General features: G+C 46.3%; 1 protein-coding gene and 2 non-coding genes across 19 annotated transcripts in view; 1 reads left to right on the top strand and 2 right to left on the bottom strand.

Moving 5' to 3' along the window:
- ppfia1 (PTPRF interacting protein alpha 1) overlaps window positions 1-19,078 on the top strand; it is a 49,278-nt gene extending 30,200 nt beyond the window's left edge. The window contains exons 12-33 of one of the 17 annotated variants that reach the window (XM_029124618.2): window positions 342-404; window positions 626-708; window positions 1,479-1,629; window positions 1,779-1,784; window positions 1,970-2,196; window positions 2,322-2,547; window positions 5,692-5,721; window positions 6,546-6,670; window positions 6,796-6,974; window positions 7,100-7,193; window positions 8,955-8,966; window positions 10,332-10,413; window positions 10,500-10,700; window positions 11,057-11,119; window positions 12,514-12,540; window positions 13,352-13,527; window positions 13,998-14,113; window positions 14,461-14,636; window positions 16,505-16,573; window positions 16,694-16,862; window positions 17,068-17,141; window positions 17,392-19,078. In XM_029124618.2, the coding sequence (XP_028980451.2) occupies window positions 342-404; window positions 626-708; window positions 1,479-1,629; window positions 1,779-1,784; window positions 1,970-2,196; window positions 2,322-2,547; window positions 5,692-5,721; window positions 6,546-6,670; window positions 6,796-6,974; window positions 7,100-7,193; window positions 8,955-8,966; window positions 10,332-10,413; window positions 10,500-10,700; window positions 11,057-11,119; window positions 12,514-12,540; window positions 13,352-13,527; window positions 13,998-14,113; window positions 14,461-14,636; window positions 16,505-16,573; window positions 16,694-16,862; window positions 17,068-17,126 (2,334 nt within the window). In that variant the 3' untranslated portion in view covers window positions 17,127-17,141; window positions 17,392-19,078. Of the gene's footprint in view, window positions 1-341; window positions 405-625; window positions 709-1,478; window positions 1,630-1,778; window positions 1,785-1,969; window positions 2,197-2,321; window positions 2,548-5,691; window positions 5,722-6,545; window positions 6,671-6,795; window positions 6,975-7,099; window positions 7,194-8,954; window positions 8,967-10,331; window positions 10,414-10,499; window positions 10,701-11,056; window positions 11,120-12,513; window positions 12,541-13,351; window positions 13,528-13,997; window positions 14,114-14,460; window positions 14,637-16,504; window positions 16,574-16,681; window positions 16,863-17,067; window positions 17,142-17,391 lie in introns of all 17 variants that reach the window. The other 16 variants (XM_029124626.2, XM_029124633.2, XM_029124610.2 and 13 more) reach the window with 16 other exon arrangements.
- Window positions 19,079-19,800: 722 nt separating this feature from the next.
- On the bottom strand, window positions 19,801-19,916 carry LOC114829539. The gene has a single exon (XR_003777452.2). It is a non-coding gene; the product is annotated as a U5 spliceosomal RNA (small nuclear RNA).
- Window positions 19,917-21,891: 1,975 nt separating this feature from the next.
- LOC114829538 lies at window positions 21,892-22,007 on the bottom strand. The gene has a single exon (XR_003777451.1). It is a non-coding gene; the product is annotated as a U5 spliceosomal RNA (small nuclear RNA).
- Between the last annotated feature and the right edge of the window lie 2,063 nt (window positions 22,008-24,070).

Raw genomic sequence — 24,070 nt, forward strand, 5'->3', positions numbered from 1 at the left:
TATTGCCCCAGCTCTCTCACACCTGATTTAAATTAAATACTTGATGATAGGTTGAGTACACCAATCAAGTGTGTAGGTGGTAGGGCAACATTTGAATGACGTGTGTGAGTGCTTGGGCGCAAATGCACCCCTTGGGGTCCCCAGGACCAGGATTGGGAAACACTGGGATAGAGCATCCGACCAGTAAATAAAAGGTTACAATATTGAATCCTCGAGCCAGCAAGCTGAAAAATCCCTGAGCAACGTAATTGAATCTTAATTGCTTGCGAGTCCATCCAGAACAGTGTGGTGGTGATTGTCCGTGTCTGAATGATGTTGATTCTCCTGTCGTCCGTCTTCAGAACGCGCTCATCAGAGATCTGGAGCACACCAAGAAGATGATTGAGGAGGCCCACAATGAGAAGGTAAGGACTTGTTCTCTGTGGTCACTAGAACAAACAGACCTTTACCCACCTCCTTTGACAACTCTCTCCTCCCGTCATATTCTTCCTACCTCCATCCGCTCTCCTCGCTCTTTATTCTCCTCCCTCCCCCTCTCATTCTTTCCTCCCCTTCTCCCCCCCTTTTCCTTCCACTCCGTCTCTGTGCCTCCTACGCCCTCTCCATCTTCCCTCCCATCTCTCAGGAACAGCTGCTGATCCAGATTGAGACGATGCGGGCGGAAAACGAGCAGGACAGGAGCAGGAGCAATTCCCTGCTGCATCATGGGTAAGCTGCTTCCTCGTCGTTGGCAGGCCTGGTCCACGTGGGATTGGCTGAGGTGGACTGTGGCACACAATTGGCCAGAGCTCTGGCCTTTGGGATTGAGAGAGTCTCAAAACTGGCAGGAATCAAGTGATTTCTTGGAACTGTTTAGAAATATACTTCTGGCTCTGAACAATGCAAAGTTCTAGACCAGAGATCTCAAACGAGTAAGGCTTGTGGACCTGAGCTGTAGAAATACATGGGTCAGGACCAGGACCTATAGGTTATAGAATATTGTTTCTGAACTGACAAGGGTTCCAAGCCGTCTCTACTCTAGACACTAGGGCCCACTGCAAACAAACAGGCAGAGTTGACTGTGTCTCTGTGTGTGTGTGTGTCTCTGTGTGTGTGTGTGTGTGTCTCTGTGTGTGTGTGTGTGTGTCTCTGTGTGTGTGTGTGTCTCTGTGTGTGTGTGTGTCTCTGTGTGTGTGTGTGTCTCTGTGTGTGTGTGTGTCTCTGTGTGTGTCTCTGTGTGTGTGTGTGCGTCTCTGTGTGTGTGTGTGCGTCTCTGTGTGTGTGTGTGCGTCTCTGTGTGTGTGTGTGCGTCTCTGTGTGTGTGTGTGCGTCTCTGTGTGTGTGTGTGCGTCTCTGTGTGTGTGTGTGCGTCTCTGTGTGTGTGTGTGCGTCTCTGTGTGTGTGTGTGCGTCTCTGTGTGTGTGTGTGCGTCTCTGTGTGTGTGTGTGCGTCTCTGTGTGTGTGTGTGCGTCTCTGTGTGTGTGTGTGTGTGCTCTCAGACGGTCCCACCTGGGCAGCACCCCAGACTTCAGGTACCCGGTGTCGGCCTCCTCCATGATGGACAGCCACTCTGACCACTATGGCAGCGCGCTGGTGCTGAGGCGGCCTCAGAAGGGTCGTCTGGCCGCGCTACGGGACGAGCCATCCAAGGTAAGCCCCGCCCCTCGGAGACGCAGCCTGGGTGTGGGCGGAGTCTGCCGGTGGAGGTCTCTTCCACTCGGTTCACACCAACTCTGTTTCACGGAGTCCTTCATGTGATGTTCTCTCTCCCTCTCTCCTGCTTCCTCTCTGGACATCAGAGACATGTAAGTCAGGGGGACGGGAACCAGGACGGTGATGGATTATGTCTGTTATTCTTCAGCCTTTTGCTGTGAAACTCTGTCAGGGCCCGCAGGTGGTCCGATTACTGGTTAGCTGTAGTTTCTGTTCTTTTGACTCTCGGTAACCTGCCCTGTTACCCTCCTCCTCCCCTCCTCCTCCTCCTCCTCAGGTCCAGACGCTAAACGAACAGGAGTGGGAGCGCGTGCAACAGGCCAACGTTCTGGCCAACGTGGCCCAGGCGTTTGAGTCGGACATGGACGCGTCGGACCTGGAGGACGAGGAGCGGGAGACCATGTTCAGCTCCGTGGACCTGCTGTCTCCCGCCGGCCAGGCCGACGCCCAGACCCTGGCCCTCATGTTGCAGGAGCAGCTGGATGCCATCAACAATGAGATCAGGTAGGATCGCCCGCCGCTGACCGGTTCCGCCTTTGTTGGTTTTATCTTTATCGAAAGGTCTGGTCCGATAGTAGAGACGCTTGGATGCAGAGGGAATTAAAATGCAACCCCCCCCCCCCCTTCAGGATGATCCAGGAGGAGAAGGAGAACACTGCCATGCGGGCGGAGGAGATCGAGAGCCGCGTGGGCAGCGGAGACAGCTTGGGGGGCAACCGCTTCCGCTCAATGAGCTCCATCCCGCCATCCTCCATGGCCGGGTCCTCGCCCCCCGGGTCGGGCAGCTCCACCCCGCGACGCATCTCCAACCGCAGCCCCAACCGAGAGGTGGACCGCATGGGGGTCATGACCCTGGTGAGGGAACCCCCGCTCCGCTCCGTCCCCAACCGACCGCCCGTTATGGACATCTGACTGGGTTTGACCGGTGGAAGCCACTTGGGAATTGCTGCCCTCTGGCTTGGTGGACGTTTCGCCATGTCGCCTCCAGCTGTCGAATCCTCTCAGATCTTCAAGTGTAAAGGGGGCTCATGGTCAGGTTTGGATTGGCCACCACGCTCATCCTGTAGTTTGAGTTCAACCACGTTTGTCAGCCATTGGTCTGTTCCCGTTGTCATTTCTCTTTCTGTTTTGTCATTTCTCTTTCTGTTTTGTCATTTCTCTTTCTGTTTTGTCATTTCTCTTTCTGTTTTGTCATTTCTCTTTCTGTTTTGTCATTTCTCTTTCTGTTTTGTCATTTCTCTCTCCATCCATTCCATACCTCAGCTGTCATAAAATACAACACAAACTGTCTACTCTGAAACCACCACCCTATAACTCTGTCTGTCTCTCTCAGTCTGTCTGTCTCTCTGTCTGTCTGTCTCTCTCAGTCTGTCTGTCTCTCTCAGTCTGTCTGTCTCTCTCAGTCTGTCTGTCTCTCTCAGTCTGTCTGTCTCTCTCAGTCTGTCTGTCTCTCTCAGTCTGTCTGTCTCTCTGTCTGTCTGTCTCTCTCAGTCTGTCTGTCTCTCTCAGTCTGTCTGTCTGTCTCTCTCTGTCTGTCTGTCTGTCTGTCTGTCTCTCTCAGTCCTTTCTTTTCAATAAATGCACTGAAATCTCTCTACGCTAGTAACACCATAACTCCGTCTCATGTTCATGCTATTCTACAGGGTTTTGGTTTCACGTGTTGTGAGATCTGCTGCTGTTTTTTTGTCACTTAGAAAACGTGTTTACGTTTCCGTCCTGTGTTCGTGTTTTGCCCATGCCACTACGGACACGTCAGTCATTCAGTGTTGGGCTGTAGATGTTCTGTCTGGCTTCCAGCCTGTCATCATCTGGGCTCATTGTTACATTTGGGTGATGGCGTCCCTAACATCTGCCTGTGTTTCTCTCAGCACTGCCTGTATGACCCCTATGCCCTCCAGAGGTCTCTGTCCCACCGACACACAGTAGCTTACCTCCCTCACATGGCTGCTAGCATTAGCGCCCCCCCCGCCTGTAGCCATGCTCCATGCTACCTCCAGGTACCGCTTTTCTGCTCCCCCCGTCTCTTCAGTCAGACAGGGGTCGCACTCACACCGTGACCTTGTCCCTGGTCCAGGAAAAGCAAAACAACGTCTAGACATTGAGATTAGATTAAGCTTATTTTTGTCATTGAACAGTACAAGTACAGTACAACAAAATGAAATTAGCATCTAACCAGAATCGGAATAATAAACGTAACAAAATGTAATAAACTAAGATTCGGGGAGGTTTTGTACACCCGGTGTTGGGCTGTGCTGGAATAAATCATCACAATGGAACAGTAGTCGTTTTTCTATGAGCGTAAAGTAAAAATACCAAAGATCAACTATTTTGGTATTTGTTTCGTTCGTCCACACGTTGACACACAAATTTATCTCAGAAAAAGACAAAGAACACTAAGTGGATCAGTGTAGAGTCACAGGCATTACGGTCAGATTCGTTCATTCACTATCTTTTCTTCTACATTCTCTCTCGCTGTTTCTCGTCCCTGTCCTTATCTACATTCTTCCTTATTCTCTCCCCCTTATTCTCACTCTCCTCCCCCATACTCCCTCACCCCTCCCCATGTCCTCCCCCTATCTTGATAATACTCTTATCACTTCCTGTTGTCGTGGTTCCGTCAGATGAATGAAGGAAGTGAGTCATTAGTGGAAATATTTGCATCTTCTCCAGTTGTTTATTGACTCGAGATACCAGGCTGCAGCAAGGCATTCTGGGGCACATTAACCCTGCCTCACCCACTCCTCTGTCATATGACACAGGTCACATGTTATTAACACAGTCCTGGGTTGTGCTCATTAGGGCACAATGTGGCAAAACATTTTCAAACCGAAAACTTTTGTTCACACAGTTTTCTATCTTTTAGTGCAAATGGCCTAAACATAATCCAGGCCTCTCCCTTTAGGTGTCCAAAAGTAACTACAGAGAAGCAATTAGGGTTAAGTATTTTGGTCCGACAGAACAACAGATGTTCCATTTGGACAGCTCTAGGATTTGTTCCAGCATCCGTTCGGTTTCTGATCAGATGCTTTAAGTGTTAGGGTGTCTGCCCCCCTGTGTTACCAGGTTAACAAAGAGCACTGCAGCTTTCTTTGATTGGTGTGTGTGAGAGCGACCCCTTTAAGCACTGACTAGGCCACTAGCCCAGACTGCCCCCCCCCCCCGGAAAAAAATATCAGACACCCATTTCCATCAATTATTTTCCTGTATGATGTCTCTTATTTTGCAGTGGTTTTCATCATAGAAATACAATCTATAGAACAGGCTTTGGAACTTCAGTCTGTCTCCAATCCACCTGTATTGCCTCGTTGAGATCTTTCATGTAGATCCTATTTCTATGGTTTTCACTCTCCATTTGTTTCCGCTGACCTTTGATTATGAGTGTGATTCTCATCAGATTCCCTAGACACTGCAGTGTGTTTGGGTGGGTTAGCCCTTACTGAACTCATAGGGACCAAATGTCCCAATGAGTATAGTAAAACCAGAAAAAATTGGCCTAATCGGGACCTTTTGCCGGTCCCCGTGAAGCAAAAGTCAGTTTAGGTTTAGGGTCAATCTTAAAATGTATTTTATAGTTAGAATTGGGGTTTCTTTAAGGTCCAGGCGTTGTTGGTTAAGTTTAGGGTTAAGGTTAGGCATTACATCTAGGTAAAGTTTAGGCATAAATGTTACTTTATTGAGGTTAGGGTTAGATTAGGGTTAAGATTAGGGCAAGGGAGCATGCAATTTCTATTTTCTGGTCCCCATGAGGGTAGCTGTACGAACTTTGTGTGTGTGTTAGAATGGTGAGGACCATTTTTTTGTTTTTTTTGCCCTCAACTGCTTGCTGAATTCTACTTTGTCTGCGTTTGTGTGGTGTTTGTCTTTGGAGGACGCTCTTCCTCTACACGCGCACACTCTCTCTTGGGGGTGTTTGTGTGCGCTGGGCCCCCGAGTCCTGCTTGTAGTCTGTGAAACTAACCTCCTCTCTTCTCCCCCCCCCCCCTCGCTGCCGGGCTTCAGCCTAGCGACCTGCGCAAGCACCGCAGGAAGGTAATCTAGAGGCGGCGCAAGCTGTCGCGGTCTCTCCCTTCCCATACCCAGTCTGAACCCTGCCGTCAAAACCTCCAGCCTGATTTATATCTGCCGAAACCTCACTTTTTAACCCACCCCTGCAACCTCTCACTCCTGCAACCCTTTCGACCACAAATCGCTCCTCCCCTTATATACGTTGCCCCACCCTTGTTATGTAACCACACCCCTAATTGTGTGTAACTCCGCCCCTCATCTCTAACCAAATCTGTTGTCCACATTACCCCCCGTCCCTGACCTCACGGTACCCCCCCGTCCCTGACCTCACGGTACCCCCCGTCCCTGACCTCACGGTACCCCCCGTCCCTGACCTCACGGTACCCCCTGTCCCTGACCTCACGGTACCCCCTGTCCCTGACCTCACGGTACCCCCCCCGTCCCTGACCTCACGGTACCCCCCCGTCCCTGACCTCACGGTACCCCCCCGTCCCTGACCTCACGGTACCCCCCCGTCCCTGACCTCACGGTACCCCCCCGTCCCTGACCTCACGGTACCCCCCCGTCCCTGACCTCACGGTACCCCCCCCGTCCCTGACCTCACGGTACCCCCCGTCCCTGACCTACCCTCTAATGCTCCTTTAAACCCTCCGTGTCGTCAAAACGTTCCTAAATTAACATTTGCACGGGCATGCCTGTCATTTTCTCTGTTTCTGACTCCTCCTCCATACCCGTAGGGCTCTGTACAGAAAATAATTGCGGGAGCTCTTTGACAAACGTCTTCTGCTCTGCTTGCCCTCTTACCCCTGAGAGGTCGTTGTCTGACTGGCTGTCTGTGTTGTGTGCAGTCTGCCCAGGATGACAAGGCCACCATCCAGTGCGAGACGTCGCCCCCCACCACCCCGCGCTCCATGCGCCTGCACAAGGGGGCGGTCCACGCTGCCAGTCAAGAGGACATCCGCGACATCCGCGGGTGAGCAACGAATTCCATGCTTCAAGTCAATATGTTGCTTCCAGTTGGTTTTGGAAAGCAACGACCCCCCACCCCCTTGTGCCTGCTTGATCTGTTTCATTGATCTCTCTGCGTCTCTGTCTCAGTATCGGCGCCCTGCAGGACGGCCAGGGTAGTAACCCCAGCAGCAGCAACAGCAGTCAGGACTCCTTGAACAAGGCGGCCAAGAAGAAGAGCATCAAGTCGTCATTTGGACGCCTCTTCGGTAAGAAGGAGAAGGGAAGGACCGGCCCGTCTGGCCCCAAGGACTCTCCAGGCAACCAAGGTCAGCCCCTCACTTTCCCTAAAACCCCATGGTCATGTTGCTTAGGCACCGAAAGGAGGACCACGTATAGTAACCTGGACAACCTGGACTAAAGTTGACCTCTGACCCTTTGTCTGTCCTCTCAGCTGGTACCCCAGACGCGGAGAACTCTCCCCAGGATGCACTGGGGCTCAGCAAGCTAGGCGGCCCTGCAGAGAAGAACAGGAAATTGCAGAAGAAGTAGGTGTTTCAGAATTCATTGTTTTCTCTAAGATCTGTCTGTAGGTTTTATTTTTTATTTTATTTTTTTAGAGTAGATGGGTTCTGTCAGAGGTTCTATTTGAGTGGTTTCTGCATTATCATGATGCATTTACATGACAACGTTCTGTGTAAGCCCTGTCAGTGGTCCATTTAAGATGGGGAAGATTTCAAGTTAATGCCCAGTGTTTCCAGAGTTCCACGAAAGTGGGTCTATAATAATGTAATTTATAGTATGATTAGTCTTAGTCTTTCTGTGATTCAAATTTAAACCGTTTAAGTGGTTATTATTTGTGTTGAAAGAATGTTTGTTTTTTTTCCCAAAGAAAGACATTGACTTGGCAGTTGCTTAAAACAATGTCATGTCTCAATATCTAGAATTGGAACAATAAAACAGATTGTCTATTGGTCTGAACGCTATACGACAACCCTGACCAGATTTCTACCCCCACTGCATTGAGGTTTGCTTTATGTTGTGTTATTCATCAAAGCAGCCCCATATAGGGGCTTAGTGGAGAACACTGGTCCAGATGTACCTGAGAAATGGCTCCAGGTGGGATGATAGTGCAGAACACTGGTCCAGATGTACCTGAGAAATGGCTCCAGGTGGGATGATAGTGCAGAACACTGGTCCAGATGTACCTGAGAAATGGCTCCAGGTGGGATGATAGTGCAGAACACTGGTCCAGATGTACCTGAGAAATGGCTCCAGGTGGGATGATAGTGCAGAACACTGGTCCAGATGTACCTGAGAAATGGCTCCAGGTGGGATGATAGTGCAGAACACTGGTCCAGATGTACCTGAGAAATGGCTCCAGGTGGGATGATAGTGCAGAACACTGGTCCAGATGTACCTGAGAAATGGCTCCAGGTGGGATGATAGTGCAGAACACTGGTCCAGATGTACCTGAGAAATGGCTCCAGGTGGGATGATAGTGCAGAACACTGATCCAGATGTACCTGAGAAATGGCTCCAGGTGGGATGATAGTGCAGAACACTGGTCCAGATGTACCTGAGAAATGGCTCCAGGTGGGATGATAGTGCAGAACACTGGTCCAGATGTACCTGAGAAATGGCTCCAGCCAAACATCTGTTTGGGTGCTTGTGTCATGTTAATGTAAATAATGTGGCCTTGCTACAGCACTGTCATGCTCCTGCGTGCCACACCCAGCCACGCCCCGCCACACCCCAAACTCAGGACGGTGCCCTCATTCTGCCCCTCCTACACGGAATCAAGCCTACATCCCACAATTCACTGCACCCCAACCGTCCTGCCAGGGGTTGATTTACTAAGGGACATTTCCCCGGCCTCCGATTCAAGATGCTGTATTTGTCAGTCCATGTTGAGTCTGAATCTGTGTCCGGGAAAACAGCCCGTGTGTGTTTGAACTACATCATGCCAAGTTTTATGTTATGCATGGCATTAGGCTTTCATCTCACATTCATTCATTTTTTTGTTTCTTTTTGCTTGAAATGATCAGGCGGTGATTTGATGTGATTCGCTGTGAATCTTCTGATGGTGCTTATAAAGACAACATGAATGTGTTATGTGTTTTACTTGATGCTTTTGTTCTTAGAATGCAATGGAAGCAGCTTGCTCATGAATGGGAAGCATCACAGTCACAACCTACCCATTTAACTAGTTTCGCTTTGTGTCACTGTTTTTAAATTGGCTTCAGTTCACTGCTTTTTATTTAGCTGATTTTCCCCCTTTTTATTTCATCCCCTCATTTCATCTGTAGTCCCATTACTGGGTAAGTGTTCTCCATCTGACTTTGCCCTCTTTGCCTCCACCAAGTCTGCTTCATGCTGCCCTCACAAGCTCTCCTAAGACCCCAGACAGCTGTTCTTTCACATGCCTGATCTGATGTACTTTTCTCAGTGCGTTCTGTCTTCAGTATGACCTTCACTAACATGAATGTGCCTGCCTTCCGTCTGGTTAAACTTTATTGGAGCCATCTTGTGCCACTGTTCATTTTCAGGGTTGGGTGCCAATTCTGTTGGATTTTCAGTGAATTCAGAAAGTCCGCCAACTTCCAGTTCCAAAATGTCTTCATTAAAACACTTGGAGAGAATTTGAGTTTGTGTGTACTTCCTGAATTGACTAGAATGTAGCGCTAACGTGGAAGTTTCACCCTAACCTGCAGTCAGTGGTCCTCATGTCCCTTCAGGTTTGGTTCTGGAGACAGTTTTGCTACTTTGAGTAAAACTGCTTTATGATAAGTTAAGGTAAATCACTTTTGAGAAACCAGTCCCTGGACCTAAAGCCGGTGAAAAAAAGGCAGTCTCTTCACCACAAACTGGTTATTGTAATACCACTGCTGTAATATTTCAGTTGTGTATAGCGCCATCTTGTGGACCCAAATAGTATACAAAAATAACCCAGGAAGCGTAATACCTGAGAGAGTTACTGACATGTATTCTGCATGTATTCCGTAACCTACTGATTCTTCTCATACAAATGCTTTCTGACTAACATTTTCCCCCAAATACTGAACCTTTGTGAAAACAACTACATTTTCAATAATGCCTTAGTCCAAGGCTGAACTCTGGTCCAGTTCTTTAGTTTCTGCCTGGCAGTTAATTATCCTCACCTGGTGTCCCAGGTCTGAGCCCTGACTAGATCGGGAGAATTAAAACCACAAGTGTTTCAACTCTCCCGGACTGTAGTTGAGTAGCCCGGCCTGTTCATGTTGACAGAGGCTTGGCAGGAATGCGGCCTGCTGGACTTGCATCAGGACCAGGCATCTGCCTCCAGATATAGTGATTAAACGTGCCAAGCTTCAGAAGTTGGACTGGTTTACCTGGCCAAAATATCCTGGAAAGGCCCGGACGTTTGGCGCCTTCTCTCTCTCTGTTTTTCTCCTCTGTCTCTGGGTCTGAAATGGCCGCAGGGTTAGATTCCTCAGCTTCTCTCTTCATTTTACCCCAGCATGGTATCAGCGATAGTTGTGCATGTGTTCCTGTGTTTTAACGGTGTACAGGTTGAGGTGCGAGCATGCGTGCGTGTGTGTGTGTGTGTGTGTGTGTGGTGAGAAGGGCTCTCTTTGTGTGTGTCTGTGTGTGTCTTAAGTGCATGCGTTCTGTCTGTGTTCCTCTAACACTCTGTGTTGTTTTAGACATGAGTTGCTGGAAGAGGCTCGCCGGCAGGGTCTGCCGTTCGCCCAGTGGGACGGTCCTACAGTCGTGGTCTGGCTGGAGGTGAGTGACACACACCCCCCCCCCACACACACACACACAATGTACACACAGAGTGCACTTCAACATCACACTGCCCCCCCCTCCAGCTGTGGGTGGGCATGCCGGCCTGGTACGTGGCGGCGTGCCGTGCCAACGTGAAGAGCGGCGCCATCATGTCAGCCCTGTCGGACACGGAGATTCAGAGGGAGATCGGCATCAGCAACCCGCTCCACCGCCTCAAGCTGAGACTGGCCATCCAGGAGATTATGTCCCTCACCTCCCCCTCAGCGCCACCCACCTCCAGAACCGTAAGAGACACGCACGCGTTACCGTGACTAACACGAGAGCAGTTGGCCGCCCCAAGGCTTAGACAAAACAGAGTCCGCGGAAGCCGTGGTAGACCCTGGATGATCCCGCCCTCTTCTTCCTCTCCTTATCACCTGATTGGAGCATGCCGCTGTCACTCACACTAACCAGCTAAATGTGTTTCTCACTGTCCACCAATCGTAATTCAAAGAGCATCACTCGTTCACAAGGACAGTCCTGATTGTTCTCTCTATCTGTCCCTGTCCCTGTCTCTCTTGGGATGGTAAATCTCACCCACTGTTTCCTTTGCTCCTGTCACACGCCTGCTGTGCTGGTGATTGGTTTAACACATGATCAGTCAACGGGGAACGTATGGGTCACACACGAAGAATTGGAGTGTCTGGCAGCGACACCGCCCACGGTTAGTCTACCGGGCCATTGGTCGGTCACTGGTACTGGCAACTGGTAGTTTTCTAGTGGTTTGGTTAGTAGTTGGAGATGTATTCTGGGACTTTTGGCTCCATGTGTAATATGGTGTTTATATAAGCATCATCGAGAAGTAGAATCATCATGATACCTCAGCTAGCCATGAGTTTTCGTGGTTTTGATGACATGGGTCCCAAATGACAGTACACCATTTCCGGGGCGGGGGGGGGCCTTTTTGACTCGACACTTTTACAACCAGTGGCCCACAGTCACAGAATGCATCTTTAAGTGTTATCCCCTGTGTGTGTTTGTAGGTGGGTGTACTTTTCTCAGGTCCTGTTTGTCTATTTGTTGGTGCCTTGGTTTAGGCTTTTTAGGTGTCAGTACGTGCATGGTTGGGGTTTTGTGGGCACTTCTGTGGTTAGGTGACCAGTGTGGGACAGATTGTCTATAATGACACTTTTGAATCAGAATTCCTGGATTAGATTGGTTCGGTCTTAAAGTTCCAGGCCCAGCCTAATCCAGGCTAATGTCAAGTTACAATCAAAATGGCTTTAATTTTAAATAGTGTATATATGTATCTACACAGTCCTGTTCCATTCCACCTGGGACTTACTCAGCCCACGGTACAATGACTCCTAGAATACCAATGTAGTCTTACAGGCAGAGGTATTACAATTAAAGTGCCAGACTGCTGGTTCTTAAAATAATACGCCATACATTCCAGTAAGAATTCTGGGTTAATAATCAATACCATTTCGTTGGCTTAAGAGGACTGTTTTTTTAGCCTGGAGCTGATGTTTGACACGTGAAGTGAAATTAGGACTGGTTTTGATGAGTTGCATGTTGATCTGCCTAACGCAACACTAACACCGCCTCTGGGGAAGAGGTTTGTTAGTGCTTTCATTCCAGTTCATTCAGAATGCAACTTCTAAAAGCTTCCAGTTGAAAGGCATTGAAAGTATAACACTTCCAAGGATGTGTTCTTTTTAGCGGGTCTCAGAAAGAACACCATAGAATGTCTTGCCAGACATCGGAGATGGGTCATTCGGCCAATCAGCTGGCTAGAGAAGGATGAGAGAGGATCAATGATTGGCTCTCGCATTAATATATGTGGTGTCTGGTATACCAACGCCCATTCCGTTTTTTTGGGTTATGGCAAAAACCCTTTACACAACGAAACGTTTAACATAGCTAGTTACCAAACGTTTGAGTGATTATACATTGTATTTGTCAAAAATCTGGAAACTTCAGAACGTTGATTTGAGTGTACTCGCTGAATCGGCTGGAATGAACATGAGAATGGAGTGCGACCGTGTAACCCACGCCTGACGCCGTCACTAACGCCGCCTCTCTTCTCTCTCACCATGCTAACCCCGCTAACCGCAGGAGGATGACGAGGGCAGCTGGGCCCAGGTTTGGACACCGCTGTCTCCCATTGTTCTCGCTGTGCTAGACCGGAACTTAACCGGGTTGGACAGTTTCTGTTCAGTTCATAAAGATTACCCATTACGTTTTTTTCCAAGCACAGAGTGTAGTTCCACTAATTTGACATTGGGGGGCGGGAACCCGTCTTTCTAGAAAGACTACAATAACCACAAACAGGATATTGGTTTGAGCCACGAGCGTGCAGCTAGAAAGCAGTGGTTTTCCATGAAACCATTCTGGTGACAGACATGGTCCTCGTAGGTCCCGAAAATGACAGGACAGATTTACAGACCTGGGTGGGTGGGTGGAGCCATTGATTACTCTGAGGCCTCTTTTTCTTAGGCCCTCAAGGTAATTGTAGTCTCTGACCACTTAGTCAGAGACTTGTTCACTGTGCTACCTCATGCCAGGCACGTTTAGTAGTACAGTTGGGTCACATCCCACTTCCTGTTTATTAGTTGTTTATTATTGTTCTACTTCCTAGCCCTCCCACTTGCCAGGACAAAAATGAACCTAGTTTGTTTTTCTCCAGCTGAATGTGATCACTAAGTGTCTCCAGTTTCCCGAGTTGAGACCCACTCTAGAGACTCAGTCTAGTTCCCATACTGATCCCAGTAAATATCTGACTTAGCGGTTGTTGTTGCTTTTAATCATGGTGTGACCTTTTTATTTTACTCGCGTTAAAAAATGAACGCAACAGCCTGGTGCCCTTTAGTTTCGGTGTTGATGACCTGCTATTCTCTCTTCTGTCATCTCCCAAACGCACTCTGACCTCTGACCCCTGTTCGCCCGTTCGCAGACACTAGCGTATGGAGACATGAACCACGAGTGGATCGGTAACGAGTGGCTGCCCAGTCTGGGCCTGCCCCAGTACCGATCCTACTTCATGGAGTCCCTGGTAGATGCCCGCATGCTGGACCACCTCACCAAGAAGGACCTGAGGGGACAGCTCAAAATGGTGGACAGTTTCCATAGGTAAGCTTTGTTTCACCGGGCAAGTCACAAATTATTTACAATCAGGCCTGAAAAGGCCTCCTGTGGGGAATGGGTACTGGGATTTAACCAGAGAGGGACAACAGAATGGTAGCGAGGGAGATGCGTGAAGAAAGCCTAACTGGTGGACAGTTTCATAAGTGAAAGGCCAAGATAAAACATGGACAGATTCCACTGTTAAGGGACCAAATGGTGCCATGGAGATCTAGTTTGTGTGTCTGTGTGTTGAACGGGAACCCAAGCGCGTGTCTTGTGTGTTGAACGGGAACCCAAGCGCGTGTCTTGTGTGTTGAACGGGAACCCAAGCGCGTGTCTTGTGTGTTGAACGGGAACCCAAGCGCGTGTCTGTGTGTTGAACGGGAACCCAAGTGCGTGTCTGTGTGTTGAACTTGAACCCAAGCGTGTGTCTTGTGTGTTGAACTTGAACCCAAGCGCGTGTCTCTGTGGAACAGGAACAGTTTCCAGTGTGGGGTGATGTGTCTGAGGAGACTGAACTACGACCGGAAGGAACTGGAGAGGAGGCGGGACGAGTCCCTGCTGGAGCTGCAAGGTAACAGCCAGGATCACGGTGAGACAACAGTCAACAGGTTGGGGGGGGTGGCGGGACAGACTGGAATGGGTGGACGGGTCGTGGGGGGGGGTGTGTGTTGGTGGGGTGGGGGGGTGGGGTCCAGGGGTCAGTGGGGGGGAAATGCCGGTGGGGGGTGTCAGGGGTCAGGCTCAACATTAGCACAGTAATGCTAGAATAATGACTCGGCGGGACCATCATAAATACGCTGGGATTTTTCTAAAAACACGGGAATTGTTGGCTTTTGTGATTTATTTCTGCAAACAATTAACCTTCCAAAGTGGGCAATGTCAGACATGTCAGCTGCATTTCAACACCTCTTGGTTGACTCTCCCCTGGTAACACAGATGTGCTGGTCTGGAGCAACGAGCGGGTCACCAGCTGGGTCCAGTCCATTGGGCTGAAGGAGTACAGCACCAACCTGCTGGAGAGCGGAGTGCATGGAGCTCTACTGGCCCTGGACGAGACCTTCGACCACAATGCCCTCGCCCTGCTGCTGCAGATCCCCACCCAGAACACACAGGTAGTCAATGCAACACACACACACACACACACACACAAGTAGCTCCGCCCCCCTCAGCTCCGCCCTCCTGAGCGCCACTCAGGTCAAAAGAGAAAGATCTGCACACAGTCATCCACCCACATTGGTCCTGTGTGGATGAGTTGGTCGAGCACAGGGCTTAACGCCAGGGTTGTGGGTTCGATTCCCAGAGGAGGTCCAGCGTGTGTATGCTCTCGCCACCCGAAGTTGCTCTGGAATAACATGTCTTCTAAACTACTGACTTAAATGGAAATGCAGAGAAAGGTGAAAATAATTAAACTAATCAGCTGCAGGACAGAAACATTTATTTAAAAAATCTCCTCAACTCCAGTGGTGAATTTATCAGAGCACACAAAAGCAAGCAAGTTTATTTATATAGCACAATTCATACATAGAAGAAATTCAGTGTGCTTTACAATTAAAAGAAAAATATACAAATGCAATAGTATAAAAAGTCAGATTGTTACAATTCTCTAACCACCCTCCAGGGGGACTCCACCTCGGTATCTCAATCCTTGTACTCCAGTGCTAGGATGAACACGTCAGTCCCAAAAACAGAGTCTGATCCAAATGGGATCTTCAAATGGTATGACCTGATCAAGATCCCAACTGGATTGAAACACTATTTTTATGCATTTAAATAAATGAATGGGAGCACACCAGAGCTGAGGGTTTTCTGTTTTTACATGTCACTCACCCTGTTTCTGGTAGTCAATACATAGTCAATACATAGTCAATACATAGTCAATACATAGTCAATACATAGTCAATACATAGTCATTACATAGTCATTACATAGTCATTACATAGTCATTACATAGTCATTACATAGTCATTACATAGTCATTACATAGTCATTACATAGTCATTACATAGTCATTACATAGTCATTACATAGTCATTACATAGTCAATACATAGTCAATACATAGTCAATACATAGTCAATACATAGTCAATACATAGTCAATACATAGTCAATACATAGTCATTACATAGTCATTACATAGTCATTACATAGTCATTACATAGTCAATCTAAGATGTCTACTTAATCCCTCTACTCCTACAAACACTGTCTGCTCTGCTAAACATATCCCGTTAAAACTCCCAAAAGCAGGCACATGCTTGGGTCGGTCCTCCTTTGTTAGCAGCATCCTCTGATGAGAATTAGCTTTAAAAAAAACGACACAATGATCAAGGTTTCTCACCATTGACGCATTCAAACACAAAATCTCCAGCGGCCTTACTGAAACCTGCAACTGCTTCCTGTTACGATGGCTCATTGTACTCCTGTCCCCATGTCTGTGTTTCTACTCCAAACACGTTTGTCTTTTGGTGTGTTGTTTTTATACTGCCTGCTGCCGGGTCTGTGTTTGTCATATATGTTTAGATCATGTTTGTCATATATGTTTAGATCATGTGCTGTTGTCATGCTCTGCTTTTCCGTTTCTTGTTAGTTGTTTTTTAGTTTATTGGTGTTTTTATGTGTGCTTGGTTTCTCGCTTTTTTCTTCTGTGTTATGTCTGTGTTATGTCTGTGTTGTCTGTGTTGTCTGTGTTGTCTGTGTTGTCTGTGTTATGTCTGTGTTGTCTGTGTTATGTCTGTGTTATGTCTGTGTTGTCTGTGTTGTCTGTGTTATGTCTGTGTTATGTCTGTGTTGTCTGTGTTGTCTGTGTTGTCTGTGTTGTCTGTGTTGTCTGTACTTATTTAATCCCTACACCCCTTCCCTACAGGAGGCCCTTTTTAACTCCTGCCAGGCAGTCGTTGTATATAAGAATCTGTTCTTAACTGACTTGATTGGTAAGATAAAGGTAAAATACCTAATCAGATTATTATTTCCTTCCTGCCAGGCGAGAGCAGCTCTGGAGCGGGAGTATAACAGTCTACTGGCCCTGGGCACAGAGAGGAGACTAGATGAGGTGAGACGTGACGTTACCAACACGTAACTGTTCAGTTGTGGCTGGGGAGCTCAGTGTTTCCATCACACACGCGTACTTATTTCCTGCCCATCTCCTTTCTCCTCTCTGAATCTCTTCCAGGACGATGATAAGAACTTCCGGCGCGCCCCCTCCTGGAGGAAGAAGTTCCGGCCCAAAGACACACGAGGCATGTCCCTCGGCTCAGCCGACACCCTGCCCGCCAACTTCAGATTGACCAATAGCAACGCAGCGTCCCCCTCCATGCAGCCAAAGAGGAACCCTGTGGACGGTACGTTAGGTCCAGGGGTGCGTGCGTGTGCGTCTGTATTGCCTGTGTGTCTGTCTGTGGGTGGGTGTGTGTGGGGGGGGGTTATTGCCTGCGTATATGTCTGTCATGGGGGGTGGGGTGTGTGTGTGTGTGTGTGTGTGTGTTGTTGGTGATTGAGAGTGACTAACTGCATGTTTATGCATGTGATTTTGCTGTGGGGATACAGGGAGTCAGTCTGCAATACAGAGGCTGGACACGGCCACGGTCAGGACCTACTCCTGCTAACACACACTAGATATGGTAAGGTCGCACACACACACTCCACAAAATGGATCTTGTCTGTTACAGCAGCTTTTCATGCTTCTGCTTTTTCTTGGCTATATTAACGCATGTCTACGCTCCTCTCTCCTTCTCCTCTCTCCTTCTCCTCTCTCCCCTCTACATCTGCTGCTCTTTTGCATTTCCTGTTCTATTCTCTCTTTCCTCCTTGTTTTCCTTCCTCTCTTCATCCACTGTCTCTCTTTCTGTCTTCCTCTCTGTCTTTTCTCAGTTTATCCTCATTATTTCTATAGGTGACTTCTGGTTGGAGGACAAGGGGTGTGAGTTCTCCGCAATCAGAAGTGGCTGCTGACCCAGCAACAACCCCTTCACCAGAGTTTTATTATCACAGAGAGGAAAGAACTAGCCATGATGGCGTTACCGTAGCAACGACGTCACTATAGCAACGACACTTCACCAGAGTTTTATTGTCAGAGGAAAAAAAAAAGAACTAGCGATGACGTCACCAACCTCTGTTCTCCTGTGCGGGGACACGTCCTAGATTTGTCGATGTTTATTAATCTATTTATGTATGCTGGTGGGACATTTAAAAAAATTATATTTGTTATTTTATCCATCTGTTCTTTCTCCCACCTATCTAAATCTCTGTTTTATCAAACTTTCCCTACTGTGCCCTTATCAAGGTTAACTCTCAGATGTAACTGAATGTTTTTTCAACGGTCTGGAGTTTGTATATTTATATCAACAGACATTTATCTAATCTTTTATATATATAAATATATATATTCCTGATCTTGTAATGACCAGATCTGCCCCCTCCCCAAGTTTTAACATGCTGAATTGACTTTTAATATGTGATATTTTAACTGAATGCCCCCCTCCCCCCAAAATCTCCCCCTATCTTGTATTATTGTCAAACATATCAATGGTGGTTATTTGTAAATGCAGCTCTTCTATTTCAGTGAGGATATGTGAATATAAGAAATATCGCTGGAGTTCTGACTGAAATCGTTTCACGAACTGTTATAACGCTATGGTCGATAAACACCATACCGTAACTTTCGAGTCCCCAGGTGACCTTGGTAACCAGTGACGTGGCAAACGACAATTTTTCTTTTTTTCTACACTGCGAAACCAAACCAAAACTCTTGGATGACAAACGCAAAAGCCATAAACGGTAGCGAAGGCGAGGGCTAACTTCGGACGCATCGTTCAAACAGAGACAGTCACGATGCGGAGAATGTCCAATTCTCGGGTCAACCTTGCATACCGACACTCCATTCCTCTTTCCCCTGCCTACCTCCACCTTCCATCTCTTTACCTGCCTTCCCCTGGAGCACTAACAGAAGCCCAGGCATGCGTGGTGATGATGAATGTGCATGTACCTGAGCCGAGAATGTGGCGGCTCTCCTCTCGACGGACCAATTCCACTGTGGCCTCAACTAACCCTCGGCGACCAGCAAACTCCCCCTAGACGGCGCGATCCACTTCATAAGAAAAAATACATTGTAAACGCTTCGTACAACGGAGACCTCTTATCAAGCCTTATCGTTGTCTTTCACCGAGCTCCTCTCTCTGTTATTTATTCCTTGTCCCTCTTGTGTGTTTGTTTCTACTCTAGTGGCAAAAGCTGTTTTTATCAGTCTTTTAATCTGTTGTTCAACACCGGTTCCAGAGTCAATACATTTTTTTTTCAAGGCAAATAATTTTACGGAACCGAAGACTTCTACTTTCCACTCTACATAGTTGTTTTCTCCCATTTGTGATTTAGTTGCAAAATGCAAATCATGTTTTTGTCCTGTTTTTTCAATTATTCTCCTGTTCTCCCCATTTTCTCCTGATATTGTAACAAAAATGATGTACAGTCTGAGTACCTATGAACTATTTTTATCACAGTATTATTTATTGCCTACTTTCAATAAAATACTGAAACTTATTTTCCACTGCCAATAAAAAGACCCACGTCTTTGTGTTAAATATCTTTGTGTTAAGTCAATGGGTTCTTGAGATTGTTCTTGCTATTGACTCGCTTATGCAAGTCAAGCGGGCCAAATCAGGAAGACATTGATCAGAGACTTGATAGACCACTACAGTGGAAGGTAGGAACCATGTTTATTTCCGTCTTTAACGTTACTCTAACGTAATATCGCGGACGAATTTGTCTGTGGAGTAGTTGCGTAAAATAGTATGTTTGCCCCTGAGGCTGGTCTGGTCAGCTCAGTATGTAGATCCAGGGGCGTTGGACTGGGGGGAAAAGGGGTACTAAGTATATAGGGCCCTAATGTGTAGAGGGGCCCTCAAAAATGTTTGAATCTTGAATAAAGTGGGGAGGGGCCCTCAGAGACCGCCTATGTACAGGGCCCAGAATTTTGTGCTACATCCATGTGTAGATCACTAGAGAAACTACAGGGTGCAACAACTTTATATCAGAGGACCCGGTGCTAAAGGAGTATAACATTTGAGGAGCCAATTCCATTCAACATATGAAATTCTAATAAATACATGGAAGTGTACAACTTGTCATTTGTAACGTGTTTATGTAATACATAAAGACATTGTCAACCGAACACGCGAAACTTGGCAGCATTCGCACCAGCCATGAGAAAAAATCTCGGTTTCCACTTACGGTGCTATCCCGTGCAGTAACTTAACTATTTGTTCACCTTCAACAGTAAAAGGAAGCCCCGCCGTAAGGCAGGGCATCAAAAAATTAGTTGATACTCATAATGTTCCTCTCCACGGAAATCTTTAGTAAAAGGCGAAAGATTCATGCGATCTGAAGAGAAACCAGAGTGTACTGACGTTTGCAGCGAGAAGTCTGGGGGGCATTCACGGACATGACATTCCGTACTCCGGTGAATTTAATCTAATCACCCAGAAACAGCTATCGTGCCCTGTTCAATATGATAAGTAATACCCGTGTATTGCACAATATATTAATAATAGAAATATATTGTTATCAACTATATTAGTCAAAACACAGAATCTATCACGCGAGGTGCATGATGGGTAACACATCAGGAAAAGTCTATTCGTTCATTTTGACTAGTTAATTTGGTCGGCAGGTGGCACTCGTTGGTTCATTTTGATGTGCAATTAAATAAGTCATATTTGTTAAACCAAAGAGTAAAATGTAATTGTAAAACGCACAACACTTATATATTACAACAAAGAATTTGTTTGTCCTGGTCCTGGATGGAACTGTACAGTTAAGCTCAGCTCACTACTAGCAACCGAACAGCCTATTTAAAACGTCTGTGTGTGTGCGCGTGTGCATTTATTTGATTGCATGGCATTTCCTTTTTCAGGAGTGACTTGTGACGAAAAGCATCAATCCTTGGGGTCTTTAGCAATTCATTAAAATCACTGGGGGTGGATAACAGACATTAGTGTTGACTAAAGGAGCTACAGGGTTTAGTAGACCAGATTGAGATACCTGTCTACTGGAAGTTAGGACTCAAACTAAGGTGGAAGGGGGATTTAATTCAAATGTATGGAGTTAGATTTTTGCCAAAAGGTTAAGCCTAGGTTGTGTTGAAATTGTAACAAAATCAAAACGTTAATTGGTATGATAGTAAAACATGAAATGTAAGCGTGAAATTAGATCTGTGAACGTACAAACACCCTGTTACGATGTCAGACTAATATTTTGTGCTTGTACGAATCTAATTTACAATTCTAAAGTACAACATCACAACTTAGAGTTTAAGCAGTTTCATCTCATCCTTCCAAAAAACGTAACCGAAACCTTTCGGGAGGAGTGCTAAAATAACATGCATAGGCAGTGTGAAGAACAGGAAGGTCGGTGTGGGGGATGTTTGGGTGGGGGGTGGGGGGACAGTCAGGCTCAACATTAGCACAGTAATGCTAGAATAATGACTCGGCGGCACCATCATAAATATGCTGGGATTTCTCTAAAAACACAAGAATTGTTGGCTTTTATGATTTATCCCCTTCGCTTGCAGTCCTGTTTTTTCAATTATTCTCCTGTTCTCCCTTTTTTCTCCTGATATTGTAACAAAAATGATGTACAGTCTGAGTACCTATGAACTATTTTTATCACAGTATTATTTATTGCCTACTTTCAATAAAATACTGAAACTTATTTTCCACTGCCAATAAAAAGACCCACGTCTTTGTGTTAAATATCTTTGTGTTAAGTCAATGGGTTCTTGAGATTGTTCTTGCTATTGACTCGCTTATGCAAGTCAAGCGGGCCAAATCAGGAAGAAATTGATCAGAGACTTGATAGACCACTACAGTGGATGACCAAGGAAGGCTAAACATAATAAAAGATGAGCAGACTGACAGATCCTAAACATTGTTCAAGAGGTAGGAGATGCAGGTTAAAGGTAGGAACCATGTTTACTTCTGTCTTTAACGTTACTCTAACGTAATATCGCTGACGAATTTGTCTGTGAAAGACTTGCGTAAAATAGTATGTTTGCCCCTGAGGCTGGTCTGGTCAGCTCAGTATGCAGATCACTAGACAAACTACAGGGTGCAACAACTTTATATCAGAGGACCCGGTGCTGAAGGAGTATAACATTTGAGGAGTCAATTGCATTCAACATATGAAATTCTAATAAATACATGGAAGTGTACAACTTGTCATTTGTAACGTGTTTATATAATACATAAACACATTGTCAACCGAACACGCGAAACTTGGCAGCATTCGCACCAGCGATGAGAAAAAATCTCGGTTTCCACTTACGGTGCTATCCCGTGCAGTAACTTAACTATTTGTTCACTTTCAACAGTAAAAGAAAGCCCCGCCGTAAGGCAGGGCATCAAAAAATTAGTTGATACTCATAATGTTCCTCTCCACGGAAATCTTTAGTAAAAGGCGAAAGATTTATGCGATCTGAAGAGAAACCAGAGTGTACTGACGTTTGTAGCGAGAAGTCTGGGGGGCATTCACGGACATGACATTCCGTACTCCGGTGAATTTAATCTAATCACCCAGAAACAGCTATCGTGCCCTGTTCAATATGATAAGTAATACCCGTGTATTGCGCAATATATTAATAATAGAAATATATTGTTGTTATCAACTATATTAGTCAAAACACAGAATCTGTCACGCGAGGTGCATGATGGGTAAAACATTAGGAAAAGTCTATTCGTTCATTTTGACTAGTTAATTTGGTCGACAGGTGGCACTCGTTGGTTCATTTTGATGAGCAATTACGTCATATTGGTTAAACCAAAGAGTAAAATGTAATTGTAAAACGCACAACACTTATTTATTACAACAAATAATTTGTTTGTCCTGGTCCTGGATGGAAGTGTACAGTTAAGCTCAGCTCACTACTAGCAACTGAACAGCCTATTTAAAACGTGCGTGTGTGTGTTTTAGGTCTTACTAAACTCAGGGTTTAAGTTTAGGGTCAAACTTACAATTTATTTTATAGTTAGAATTGGGGTTTCTTTAAGGTTCAGGCGTTGTTGGTTAAGTTTAGGGTTAAGGTTAGGCATTACATCTAGGTAAAGTTTAGGCATAAATGTTACTTTATTGAGGTTAAAGTAACTTGTGTGTGTGTGCGTGCACACATTTATTTGATTGCAGGGCATTTCCTTTTTCAGGAGTGACTTGTGATGAAAGCATCAATCCTTGGGGTCTTGTGCAATTCATTAAAATCACTGGTGGTGGATAACAGACATTAGTGTTGACTAAAGGAGCTACAGGGTTTAGTAGAGCGATAGCAAGCCATGCTTCACGCTTACGTTTCATGTTTTACTATCTTAATGATCGTACTAATTTATGATTGTATTTTCGTTCCTAACAATACGTATGCTTAACCTTTTGTCGGTTCCAGTGAGGCTGATGAAGTATATGTAGCGAATGCCAAGTAACCAGGGTGTAAAAGACAGAGGTGAATGTCGAATGGGGCGCTGGTGACTGTACGGACAGTGTGTTAAATTACATCTAATTTATAAATGAGCCTTTTAACGGCAAGCGCACGGACTACATTATAACCGAGGCCCGGTAGGATTCATTAGTTTTACAAAGGTATTTTGCACAGGGATAGGCCTATACTTTACAGTGTATGAATGATGCCCTGATGCAGAACAAGAAAACCGTTCAGGATAATTGTACAAAGAACATTGTTGCTGGCATATGAGCGGATGAGGGAGTTACCAGCAGCAAGCGGTCCAAAATAATCCTTAAGGAACACCCATACAATCCCTCAAACTTGTGGTCAGCAGGCCCTCAGATTGGATGCGCTGTATGTGGTCAGAGAAGACGTTTTCCAGTCAGGCTAGACAGTCCTCCAAGAAACCCTAGGTTGCTAAATCTGCTATGAAGTGCAGTGGTGGACGTAATCAGTGTGTTCGAAGGCTTGAACCAAACCAATACCAATAGAAACACAATACTGCTGTTTGTTTAAGGCAGATCATTTTCAAGCATATTAGGCAAGAATGACTAAAAGCAGGCTCAGTGATTGATTGTGTCAGGCAAAAATAATATTAAACATGTAGCCATTTACAAATTTTGTGATCTCCACTTCATGATTAAGGCTCTGCTCTTTCGCAGAAACTCTGAGCGGACTCTGCACAGTGTATGTCAAGGTATTTGTTTTCTGAAGAGCGTCAGAACTCAAAAGGAAATCACTCTCTGGCCTTCTACCTTGGTTTAGTTGACTGATGCCTAAGCCAACACAAGGAGTCGCTAGAGCTTGACTTGTCAAGGCAACCATGTGATTAATTTTCCCGCCAATACCAGGATGGTGCTGGCCTATTGCATCAACCTCCCCAGGCACTCCAGTGCAGGATTTAAACCCGGTTCACACAATAAAGCAGCTAACTGTCAGGCAGAGACTTTACGGCTTTGTCATTCAGGGGGCCCCTGCATACTTTTTTATGTATGCTACAATCACATGCACCGTGGTTGTCGGAAAGTGCTGCAGAGTTCACAGCTGGCGTTGCCTCATTTCCATTGGTCA

This window comes from Esox lucius, chromosome 2, assembly GCF_011004845.1.
Source record: "Esox lucius isolate fEsoLuc1 chromosome 2, fEsoLuc1.pri, whole genome shotgun sequence".
Lineage (NCBI taxonomy): Eukaryota > Metazoa > Chordata > Actinopteri > Esociformes > Esocidae > Esox > Esox lucius.